The 13,012-nt window shown below is 51.7% G+C and overlaps 1 protein-coding gene across 1 annotated transcript in view; it reads left to right on the forward strand.

The window, feature by feature from the left end:
• Positions 1 to 13,012, forward strand: part of SORCS2 (sortilin-related VPS10 domain containing receptor 2) — a gene marked incomplete at its 5' end in the record, with an annotated part of 427,091 nt that overhangs the window by 221,572 nt on the left and 192,507 nt on the right. Inside the window, one exon of the mRNA XM_006875319.1 lies at positions 6,416 to 6,515. Within this exon, the coding sequence (XP_006875381.1) occupies positions 6,416 to 6,515 (100 nt within the window). The remainder of the gene's footprint in view (positions 1 to 6,415; positions 6,516 to 13,012) is intronic.

Raw genomic sequence — 13,012 nt, forward strand, 5'->3', positions numbered from 1 at the left:
CACATTACATCATCCCACAGCTGACACATTACATCATCCCACAGCCGACACATTACATCATCCCACAGCTGACACATTACATCATCCCACAGCTGTCACATTACATCATCCCACAGCTGACACATCACATCATCCCACAGCTGTCATAGTACATCATTTCATAACTGTCGCATTACATTATTCCAGAAACAGCCTGACCTTGTGAGGGGCTTGGGGACACTTGCATGCAGGTGGGCATTACTTTTTCACCTGTGTGCTATATTTTGCAGAGTGTGTGGGGCTGGAGGGACCAATGCTGACCATGCATCCCTGTTGGCGGAATAATCGCCGAGTATGAATGTGGCTTCATTAAATTATATATATTTTAAAGTGCCTATATACAAACATTTGTCAGTTAAGCAGATGATTTGCAAACAGCAACTTTCTGAGTGTCCTTGCCTTCCACGTCTCTTCTCAGCCTGTCTGTGGACTCTGGGCTGTATTTGAATGTGAATGAATTCAGACTATTACTACGGGGCTTTCAGAGTGGCCTGAGGTGGTAGGACTTGGATATGGCTCTCTGTGTGTGTGTGTGTGTGTGTGTGTGTAGGGTTACCTGGGCAGCTTGCCTCCTTCCTCTCCCTCCCTCCTCCCCCTCTTCTTCCTTCCCTCCTTCCATGCCTTCACTCTCCTTCCTTCCCCCTTCTCTCCCTCCTCCCTCCCCTCCCTCCCTCTTCCATTCCCTTCCTCCTCCCTCCCTTTCTGCCCTCCCTCCTACCTCTGGATGAACTGAGCAAAGTGCTTGCAGGTCCCAAGATGGAGGGAGAATTTTCCCCACTGGGCAGGACACCCCTGAACCCCAGCCTCACATTCCCAATGTGGCTCCAGGTCCTGTACCCCAGCTCCACAGGGACCCACCAAACACTTTTCCCCCAGGAAAGCTGACAGAGCTACAATTCCCAAACCCTGTCCTCTCATCAAAGACCTGCAGTTAGAAAACCTAAAGGGAAGAGCACACTCAGCATTTCTCAAACTGAAAAGAAATGAAGACCAAAAAAACCCCAAAAGAAATCAGGCCTCCAGTTGCAATATTGAAGGATTCCACGGGCAGAATGATTGATGGTGGAACATCAAAAGAAGATGGAAGGACTCCGCAGTCATGATACCCAAGGAACTGGTCAGTGTTCACTCATTTAGAGAGGTTCTGTAAGGTCGGTGGTTCAAGCTCACCAACCACTCCTCGGAAACCCTGTACAGGGTCGCTATGGGTCGGAACCGACTCGACAGCACTTCACAACAACAATAACAATGTATGGTTAAAACCGACGGAATTGAAGGAGGAAGTTTCAGCTGCACTGACGGCGTCGGTGGAAAATGAGGCTCTAAGAGCTGACAGAAGGCGAATGAGTGACCTCGAAGTGCTCACTGGTCTGTACCCAGAGTTTTGGCAGACAGCTACCCAGCCAGCCGACGGAAAGAGATTCACATTGATGCCCATTCCAAAGAAAGGTGAATTCCACAGGATGTGGAAACTGTGGAAGGATCTCATTAATATCACACGCAAGTAAAGTCTTGCTGAAGATAATCCCAACAGGGAGCTGCCCAGAACTTCAAGTTGGACTCAGAAGAGGACACAACATACCATTGTTAAGGTCAGACCCTGGTTGAAAGACTCTAGGGACACCAGGGTGAGCTGGCATAACGTAGTCCAGCAAGACAGTGTTCTACACCATATTTTGGTGAGTAGCAACTGGAATAGTAAAAGCTCATGAGCGGCCATCTAAGGTGCAGCCCTTGGTCACTCTCTGTCTGGAGGAAAAACGAGTGATGACAATTGAAGACACTTGGAACCAATGGACCAGGTGACCATCAGTCTCCAGGACCCTGAGATCAGAAGAAGTAGATGATACCCAGCTGCCACCATCAACTGCTCTGAAAGGGATCACGTTAGAAGGCCCTGGACGGAGTGGGAGAAACTGGAGCAAAACTCAAAATCATAAAGAAGAGCAGGCTTAATGGTCAGAAAGAGACCGGAGAAAGCCCAGGACTATGGCCGTGGGTCACCCTTCAGGTCTGGGACTGAACTCACTCCTGCAGCTCAATTTTCAGCCAGCAGTAGATAAGTCAAGTCTACGGGGGGCCAACAACACTAGTGAGGTACGCACACCATAGAATGTTCAACCATTCGAGATGAAAAGGGCAACATTACCCAAGGACGGAATTCAGAAAAGTGGGGAAGAAGGACGAATGGAAGCAGGAATCTCAGGGAGGAGGTGGGATAAGTCACCTTGAAGACACTGCAGTCATTGAGAGGAAACCAAGGGGCTCAATTCCCACACGCAATTTTATCCCAAAAGATCTCTTTCAAGTGTTAAAGGGCAGAGATGTCAGCTGGAGGACTAAGGTGCGCCTGACCCAAGCCATGGTATTTTCAATAACCTCATATGCATGCGAAAGCTGGACAATGAATAAGGAAGATCGTAGAAGAATTGATGCCTTTGAGTTATGGTGTTGGAGGAGAATATTGAAAGTGCCATGGGCTGCCAAAAGAACCAATAGATCTGTGTTGGAAGAAGTGCAGCCAGAGTGCTCCTTGGAGGCCAAGATGGTCAAACTTCGTCTCTTATACTTCAGACATATTGTCAGGAGGGACCAGTTGCTGGAGAAGGATATCATGTTTGGTAAAGTGGAGGAAGATCTCCAGTGAGATGGATTGGCAAAGTGGCAGCATCGATGGGCTCAAGTGTGGGAACAATTGTGAGGTTGGCCCAGGCCTGGGCAGTGTGTGTTCCCTTCCGTTGTGCACAGGGTCGCTATGAGTCGGTACTGACTTGATGGCACCTAACAACAACATATGCATGTGGAAATTGGACAGTGAATAAGGATGACCTGAGAAGAATTGATGAATTTGAGTCATGGTGTTGGAGAAGAATACGAATACACCTCAGACTGTCAGAGAATAGAGATCTTCAGTCTTGGAAGAAGTACAGCCATGAAACTCCTTAGAAGTAGGGGTGGGGAGACACTGTCTCTCATATTTTGGACAGGTCATCAGGAAGAATGGGTCCCGGGACAAGGACATCTTGCTTGGCAAAGTGAAGTCAGTGAAAAAGAGGCAGACCCCTAACAAGATGGATTGGCACAGAGTTTGTAGCCACAGGCTCAAACGTAACGCTGATGGAGAGGATGCGCAGGACTGGACAGTGTTTCATTCTGTTGTGCATGAGTCGGGTTGTTATGAGTTGGAGCTGAGTTGTCGGCACCTAACCACAAACAACAACGACCTTGCTCTGTGATTTCCCAGAACACCTTCACCTGCCTCCTTTCTTCCCCCACGCCCACCTGGAAGGACTCCCTCCAGTCCTCTGCCCGTCACTAAGGTCAAGGACCCCTTCATCCTCAAAGCGATCACTTCACTTTTCACACCTTACACAACAGTGGATCTGCCCGCTGACTTGACTACTGCTTCCACGGCATTGGCTGCAGACGTCAGAGGACAGAAATCCTTGACAATGTTAGTGTCTCCACCCCCATATGGCCTCACGGACACAACCAGTGTCCAGGCGCATGCTGTGTGTGGACAGAGCGGTCTAAAAGAGGACCTGAACTCATGTTCAAGTGTTGACTGGTGTTTGGAATCCCTTGTGTCAGCGGTTCCCTCCGACCTTAGCGTCGGTCAAACCATAAACCCTAAGCCACCACGGGCTATTCTGGGGGTGGGGGTGGGGGCGCTTTCCTCCATGATTGGATGCAGGATGTGAGAGTCTGCATCCTAAGGAGAGACAGACATGCCTGAGAAAGCAATTTTAACATCAGCTTCCCAGAAAGCCCCCATGAACATCCTGTAGCTGAGAAGCACATATCCTTCACCAGGCAGCTTATCACACATGTGTTGTGGTTGTTGGTAGGTGCCATCGAGTTGGTACCCAGTCATAGCGACCCTATGTAAAACTGAATGAAACACTGCCCGGTCCTGGACCAACGTCACAATCATTGTTATGCTTGAGCCCATTGATGGTGCCACTGTGCCAATCCATCTTGCTGGGAGTCTCCCTCTTTTTTGCTGAGCTCACATATGAGGGGACTTCAAAAATTTGTGGAGAAATGGAGTGAAAAGTTGATGGGGTTTCTTCATGAACTTTTTGAAGCCCCTTCCTCATCTATGTTATCCAGCTTTGCCTGACGGATTCCCACTTGTAGATGCTCTGCCTCCCCTTTGGTCTTTCCGGTGATCATGACTTAGTTTGTGCCGCCCCTTCCTGCTGGTTTTTTTCTTGTCTGGAGGAGTGGTCATCTTTGCTCTGTAATTTGGACATCCTCCCTGTCCAGACTGTCTCTGGACTTCCATAAATCTCTGAATTTTACTTTCACAGACTGTGTGTGTATTTTCACTCTGGGTCCATCAGGATCACATTCATGGCTTCTAGGATTAGGACTTGAACACATTTTTTTGGGGGGCGGGGGACACAATCCACAACAGACCCTCCTTCCAGTAAGGTTCCATTGTAGGTTCCAGGTGACATGAGTTTGGGGATATGCCCTGGTGGATAAACACTGGACTGCTAACCACAAGGTCAGCAGTTCAAACGCACAAGCTGCTCTGCTGTAGAAAGCTGAAGCTGTCCGTTCCTATAAAGATGTATAGTCTCAGAAACCCTATGGAGCAGTGCCCCCTGTCCTGTAAGACCCTAGAAACGGATGTCAGCTTGATGGCAGTGCGTTGGTTTGGTGGGAGGTGGCTGGGGGACAGGAGGGACAAAGGTGTGGCTGAGTGTCCACCTCCCATGAAACGCATAGAGCTAGCAAGCACAGCCCAGAGGAGGGGACACAGGACGCTTCAGTTTGCTCTGGTCACTGGAATTTCCTGCATCCCGGACTCCAAACATGCTGGCTCCCTCCTCCCTCCTCTCTGGAAGCTCTGAGGCCCTGAGGGAGGGACTCCCTGGTCACCTTTGTTCTCACACCACTGAGGAGATGCTGTCTGACCTGGCCTGGAGCAGGGTCCAGCTGACAGGGCTGGGGGCAGGGGCCCTGAACCCTGCTGCTGGCCTGGACCCTCAGCTCTCCAGGGAAGTTCAGGGTGCATTATGGGATGGGGGTGTGTTCTGCCCTGTGTAGATGAGTAGGTGGGAGACTGGACTGGATGGGGTGGGGTGAGGTGGAGGACAAGCCTACCACGGTGCCGGCTCCCATCCACAAGTCCCTGTCCCTGTGTCCTGGGGCAGCCAGAACCAGGACCACAGACGTAGGCCCTGTCTCCGCGTTCCCTTGAGCTGATGCTCATGATCATTGTTGGGGTGATTTTAAAGAACAGAATTGGACCATCTCACAGCCTCTGAGACGGGGCTCAGAGATGAACGGGGATCGGATGCGATAATTTCTTCTGAGACTCCCAGGAAGTCTCCATCTCTGCCTCTCCCCAGTTTCTGGGAGTAGGGAGATAAATTCGAGGGCAGTATCCAGTGAGTGCTGTGGAGTTGGGGGCCAAGGTGGAGACACTGTCTCTCTGGACCCGGCTCTCCCCTCCTGCGCACCGCCGGTATTGGGAGAGACCAGGGTCTTCAACTCAGGCTCCCTGGTGCTTTATGCCTCAGTGACACATCAGTTAAGCGCTGGACTGCTAACTGAATGATCAGGGGTTCCAATTTCCCCACCAGCTATGAGGAAGAAAGCCCTGTTTGTCTGCTCCCATAAAAATCAGTCTAGACAATGCTATAGAGCAGTTCTATTCGGCACACATGGGGCGCCATGAGTCAGCACTGATCCCACCGTACGCTGTGTGGCACAAAGAGTTAAGTGCTGGTCCACTAGCCCAAAATTGGTGGTTCAAACTCATCCAGAGGCACCTTGGAAGGGAGGGCGGGCTATCTGCTTCTGAAAGTTCCCAGCCTTGAAAACCCTACGGGGCAGTTGTACGCTACACACACGGGGTTGCATAGTAACAAACAAAACAATGACTAGAAGCTGTTCGATGTCCCCTTATCCCCTGGCATCCAAGTCACAGCTGTGACTCCACCATGCTCTGGCTGGTGGGAAGGTATTCTGTCCACGTCCCCCTCAGATTCAGATGAGAACTGTGGACTCTGAGGAGGAGGACCTGGCTTGAGGTCACCTGTGTCCCCTGACCTCCCATCTTGTGTATCTGTGAAATGAAGGGAGTGAGGGTGCTCGGGGCAGGAGGCACATGGAAGGACACAGTGATGTGAGAAGGACAAAGCAGGCTTGGAAGCAGCCTGGGGTACTGTGCAGACATGGGAGCGTGGGTCACATGAACACAGCTGGTCACAGGGGCCTGGGTTCCAGTCTAGCTCCAGGCTTAGCTGGGTCACAGACCCTCCAGTGAGCTGGTCCCCCCTGCCCTGTGGGGACACACTGCTCCTTGGGAGGGGGCGCTGCTAGACACATGGTGACTCTGATGGTCTTGTCCTGTCTCTAGGTCATCAGATTTTGGGACGACCTACACGAAGCTCACGCTGCAGCCTGGTGTCACCACCGTCATCGACAACTTCTACATCTGCCCGACCAACAAGCGGAAGGTAGGTGCTGGGGTCGCCGGCCCGCCTGCCATCCATGGGGCCGGGGTCGGTGGGGGACCAAGGCTATGGCATGAGTGAGCCCGGGCTCCACCAGGTCAGGAGATCGGAGGCGGTGGTCCGGAGCGGGGGCACACACAGCAGCGGCTCTGTCCTTGTTTGTGCCGGGGAAGGCAATGATGGCAACAGCTCTGTTTTCTGCTTGCTAGGTTGTGCTTTGCTTTTGGGTTCTGTGTGAACTTTATGTCATTTCTGGTCTGGGGCGAGCTTCCTGGCTGGGGAGTGAGGAGTCTGGGTGCCCTCTGTAAGCCGCGGGGCTGCCGCTGACACCCCCAGAGCCCAGGGGGTCAGGGACAGCTGCCCTCCATGAGCTCAACCCCATGCCATAGTCAGAACAGCTGCTCCGGGCTGCAGAATGGGAGCCAGACAGGGTTGGGCCTCAGTTTCTCAGTGAGAGTCACAATGAGCCCACAGAGATGCACAGAGCCCAGCATGCTCACGCCCCCCTGTGCTCCTGGTAACTTGAGTGAGAACCCTCAGGGCTGGGAGCCCCGGATGTCATTGGTAAGCATGGGGGTCCCATGAATCAGGTGATTCAACAGCAGGGGCACCGGCAGCAGTTGGACAAGGACGCTGTGGTCAGTAAGTGGGCAGAGCAGGGGAGCGAATCCTCGGTCCACATTGCTGACCTCCCAGGATGGACGTTGGGAGGTGGCTCTTTTTTCATTTTTATTTTTTGGCAAAAACATATACAACAAATCCGACACCACTGTGAGCATTATGTTCACTTGTATTCATACATTTCTATGTCCTGTTACTGGTTCTATAAGGAGCTCTGGTAGCGTAGTGGTTATGAATCCGGCTGGGAACCGCAAGGTCAGCAGTTCGAAACTGCCAGCTGTTCCGTGGGAGAAAGATGAGGCATTCTGCTCCTGTAAAGATTTACAGCCTCGGAAACCCTGTACAGAGTCGCTATGGGTCGGAACCGACTCCACGGTACTTAACAACAACACTGGCTCCATGAGATCAACTTGCCAACAGAAACCCGAACAGATCAGTGAGAAGTTCAGGGCGATGTAGACGATGTGTGGACAATGGTGGCATTGTTTGGAGAAAATTGTTGAGGAAGTTGGCACAACCTGAGAAACTCGGAGCTGGTTTTACGTGCGTGTGGACACGGCAAAGCTCCAACAGGTCTGAGAGCCCGGGCCTCGAGGAGAGGAAGAGAGGCAGGGCGTGGACCAGAGGCCATCCTTCCGGTCTCCTGAGTACCTGATGGGTGGGTGGTTGGGGGCGCATCAGTGGGGGCCTACAGAGAAAGCCCTTCCCCTGAACTGTCCTTCTGCACTTGCTGGACCCCGCCCTCTTGCTCTCAAGTTTCTGGACTTTCTCAGTTTGGGGACCTTGGGCTGACCCCTGCAGGCAGTGGTGTGTACACATGCCAGGTACATGTGGTGGCACCAGAATCACTAGACACAGCATCCCTACCTGGCACTGACTGGGATTCGAACCCAGACCTGCCATGCCCTGGTGCACCAGCCGTAGCCTGGGCTCCCCAGATCCCCAATGGCAGAGCTCTGTGGAGAGAGGGGTTCCTACAGCTGGGGCACAGCCCTACCCCCTCGAGGAGCCACGTGGCTTCAGCAGATTCTTCTTCCTCTCCCAGCCTCAGTTTCCCATTCCTAAGACCGCTGAGAATGAGATACAGCTCACCAGGGCGGAACCTGTGCCTCACAGAGGGCCTTAAACCTCCTACCAACACCACCACCCACTTGTTCAACAGATATTCATGGAGCCCCACTGTGTGCCCTCATCTAACCTTGTGGACAAGACATGTGGATGCAGCACCTACTGGGTGCTGAGGCCTTGTGCTTGGTGCTGAGGAGAGAGCCCGTGTTCTACCTTGTAGACAAGTAGATATAACACCTACTATGTGCTAGGTCTAGAGAGAGCCTGCGTTCTACCTTGTAGACAAGATATGCAGACGTAGCACCTACTGTGTGCTGGGAGAGAGCTCCTTCCCAGTCTTGTAGATGAGAAGTGTCCAGGGAGCACCTACTGTGTGCCAGACCCTCTCTGGGTACTGGAGACTAGCATTGGACCATCGGGGCTATGATGGGGACAGGGAACTGAATCCACTGTATCTTGTGGAAACAGTTAGATGTGTCCTCATCGCACAGCCAGGACGGGACCCCAAGAGACCCCTCAGGAACACATGCACCAGGTGATACTGTGTTTGTAGAAAGAGCAGACCCTCTACCCTCAGGATGGCTTGGTCCAGTGTGGGTGTGGTAAGGGTCCACCTCCTGAGTTACCCGGTTGTTGTGCAGGGAGATGAGGCGCTATTAGAAATCCATGTACCGCCAATTAGTCACAAATGTAGATCTTTGGAGACGGCTTCGGAGCCAGCCTACCTTACAGAATTGTTGTTTTTAGGTGCTGTGAGTCAGTGCCCACTCAGTGACCCTACGTACAACAGAACAAAACGTAATTACCTGGTCCATCACTAGCCTCACAATCCTTGTTGTGTCGGAGCCCATAGCCGCAGCCACGGTGTCCCTCCATCTCCCTGGGGGTCTTCCTCTGTCTCACTTACTCTCCCTCAACTTTGCCAAGCATGCTGTCCTTCTCCAGGGACTGGTTCCTCCTTCTAACATGTCCAGAGTATGAGAGATGACCCCTCACCATCCTGAGCCCTAAGGAGCATTCGGTTCTCGCTGTACTTCTTCCCAGACAGACTTGTTCATTCTCTGACAGTCCAAGGTTCATTCAGTATTCTTTACAACACCGTAACTCAAAAACATCGATTTTTCTTCCATCTTTTCTTACTCATTGCCCAACTTTCACATGCATATGAGGTGACTGAAAATACCATGGCTTGGGTCAGGTGCACCTTAGTCCTGAAACCAACATCTTTTTTCTTGAACGCTTTAAAGAGGTCTTGTGCAGCAGATTTGCCTAACGCAATACGTCATCTGATTTCTTGACTGCTGCTTCCGTGAGTGTTGATGGTGGATCCAAGAAGAATGAAGTCGTTGACAACTTCAATCTTTTCTCTGTTTATCATGATATTGTTTATGGGCCCAGTTTTGATGATTTTCATTTCTTTACAGTGAGGTGAATCCATAGTGAAGACTGTGGTTGTCAATTTCATCAGTATTTTAGGTTGTATCATCTGCATATCGCAGGTTGTTAATGAGTCTTCCTCCAATCCTGATGCCACGCTCTTCTTCATGTAATCCAGCTTCTCAGTTTATTTACTCAGCATACAGGTTGAATAAGTATGATGAAAGAATCCAACCCTGGCACACACTTTCCTGATTTTCAATCATTCAGTGTTCCCTTGTTCTGTTTCAATGACTCCCTCCTGGAATCTGTGCAGGTTCCTAACGAGCACAGTTAGTTAGATGTTCTGGAATGCCCATTCTTTGCAATGTTGTCCACGGCTTGTCAGGATCCACACAGGTGAATGCCTTTGCATAGTCAATAAAGCACAGGTAAACATTTCTCTGGTATTCTCTGCTTTTAGCTAAGATCCAGATGAACCTTGACCTCACAGAATTAATTTCCTCCTTACCTGCAGGATGGTCAGAGCTCTTCAGGCTGACACCTGTGGTGGGTGGCTGACCTGAGAGACCCCAATGTCTCTGCAGTGTCCCTCAGATGGGGTGACTAGAGCAGATGTAAAGACACAGCCCAGAGGACTTGGCCTGCCATGAAAGTGTCATGTCTGATATTAAAAATTCATGGTCATTTTCCATCTCCTGCCTGTGATGTCAATGTGGGTTGGAATATTAACTCTTGCCTTCCCCAGAATGAGTCGTTAGCGTCTAAACCCCAGGAATGAGTCTGTTCCCGCCGCGTTAGGAGCATGCGCTCTGTGGTGAGATCTAGCTCCTCGGGGTCCCGGCCCAGCATCTGGGAGATGGAATATCATACTTGGTTCTGCCCCTCTGGGTTCTCTGAGCCTCAGCTTCCCCGGGGGACGTGTATGGTGGTCCCGCCACTGCAGGGCCTTTTGTGGTTGGTAGGACTGTGCTGATCTGGACCCTGTAGGCTGAGATCTGTGTCCACAGGGGACTGTTGACCGCCTCTGCATGCGTGTGTGCTCCAGGACTCAGAGTGGGGGCAGAGAAGCCAGCATCTGGCACCCAGGACACTCAGAAAGGACCAATCTGCCTGCTTTGTCTGTGGCCCCGGTGGTACAGGATGGAGGGGACTTCAGTTTTGTCTGTGGTCCTGGCATGAAGGAGACTGAGTGGACCTCAGCTGGTCTGTCCTGTTTGGCATTGGCCCAGGAAGGGCTACTTGGTTTCTAGTGCATCCAGTCAGCTGACTGAGGGCTCTTAGTTCGCCACAGTGGAAGCTGCTAGAGACATAGAAATGTGACTGGAATTCCAGTGGACATCTCTCAGAGCACCCTCTCCTGCCCACCCCAGGGAATGTGATGGCTTTTATAAAGGGGGCTCTCAGGTCCTGCTTACTGGGGGGGACGGTCCCTCTGGTGTGCTTAGCAGGGGATGATTGGGAAACAAGGGTCCACAAAGGGTCCTGACATGCCCAGAGTCCAGAAGACGGGGATCACAGCACAGAGCCAGGAGTCTTGGGGTACAGATGGTGAGCACGCTCGGCTGCTAACCAAGAGCTTGGACGTTCAAGTCCACCTGGAGCACCTCAGAAGAAAGTCCTGGCAATCTACTTCTGAAAGACCCATGGAGCAGCACACACGAGGCTTCTGTTGTGAAACAGAGAGAATGTTCCCTCCCGCTGTCCTGAGTGGGCTGTGACTCTTAGTGACCCTGTAGGACACAGTACAACAGCCCCTTGGGGTCTCCAAGGCTGTAAATCATTATGGGGGCCCTGGTGTGGCGCTGTGGGAGAAACACTTGACTGATGACCACAAGGTTGGCAGTTCAAACCCACCAGCCACTCTCTGTAACGTTATATAGGGTCACTGTGAGTTGAAACTGACTCAACAGCACACAACAACAAATCATTAAGGCAGCAGACGGTCTCCTACGTGGGTTCAAACTTCAGCACTTAGCCCGCTGTGCCACCAGGGCTCTGCCTGTTCCCAGAGGACCCAGGTTCTAGACACCAGGTCTGCACTTCTCTCCTTTTTCTCCCTGGATGCCTAGGGTGAGTTCAGTGTGGTCCAGGACCTTGTCCACACCTGTGTGTTTTCCCAGATGGACTCTGTTGAAGGCAGTGTTCCAGGGAAGTGCAATGGTGGGCTCATTTGGCTGCTCGCCAAAAGGTTGGAGGTTCAAGTCCACCCAGAGTTGCTTTGGAAGAAAGGGCTGGTTCTCTACTTGTGATACTGTCTCGTCGTTGCCCTGTTGGGTGTGGGGTCCAGGCCCCTCACTCCAGGCTCTCCTCATCTTGACATGACTTTATAATACAGACAGGTACATTCCGCCCAAGTCCCAGTCATGGGAGGAGACGGTGAGTAGGTACCAGGGGGCTTCAAAAAGCCCAGGGAAAAATTCCATGATCTTTTCTTTCCATTTTCCACAAACTCTTTGCAGCCCCTCAAATGAATAAACGGATAGACACACTCTACCACCGCGGAATTACACCGGTAACTGTGCGGCGTATGCGTCAGGGTGCCGGCTCTGCAGGCTGGGCATTGCTAACGGTGCCGGCGCCTTAACGGTGCTCAGTGTGGTATAAATAGGCACACACCGCTGCGATATGAGTCCTAATTGTCACGTAATTAGAGAGCAATTAACGATTTGTGCCATATAAATGAGCCGTTATGTGTCCTCCAAAGTCCTGCTGCGAGCCTTGCTCACAAGCTGCGAGGAAATGCCATTCCCCAGAGAGAGCAAGGTCTGGGTGGCATGTGGAGAATCCTCCAGCTCCTGGGCACGTGAAGGCAGGGCTGGGTGGGCATCTCGGACCCAGCACTGACTTGCTCTGCGTGGGTCTGTGTGTTCTAGAGGAGCAGAACCAGGAGAGATTTACTGCGTTGAGATGGCAGTTCCCAAATCTGCAGGTCAGCCTGCAGCCTGGGCGCCTCTGCTGCTCTATGACCCAGGAATCACAGCTGAGACAGCTGAAGAGTGCAGGAGAGAGAGAGGGTAGAAGAGAAGGAAGGAGGGAGAGAGGGACGGAAGGGGATTTTTGCTAGAAGGTCCATGTGTATACTGGAGGCAGGCCACACCCCCTAAGAAACTTCCCTCTGAAGTGATTGGCTGATCAGAACACATCATGCAATGGGACTATATCTTATTGTGGATGAGCACCTTGTCCAGGGCCTGCCACACCATGGAGAATCCCAACGGAACCCAGCTGAAAGGGTTAAAGACTGGTGGATAAAAGCCGTCTGCTCACCCGTCTGTGTATTTTCCTTGAGACCGTGCCTCCTCCCAGCACTGCACTTGTTCACGTGTCCCGTGATCTTTGGGCCATCGCGGCTGCAGGGACGCTGACCACAATGACTCCATCTGTAGAGGTTTTTTTAAATTTTTTTTTTTAATTAAATGTTTTTATTTTGC

Source organism: Chrysochloris asiatica, unplaced genomic scaffold, assembly GCF_000296735.1.
Source record: "Chrysochloris asiatica unplaced genomic scaffold, ChrAsi1.0 scaffold00319, whole genome shotgun sequence".
NCBI classification, from domain to species: Eukaryota; Metazoa; Chordata; class Mammalia; order Afrosoricida; family Chrysochloridae; genus Chrysochloris; species Chrysochloris asiatica.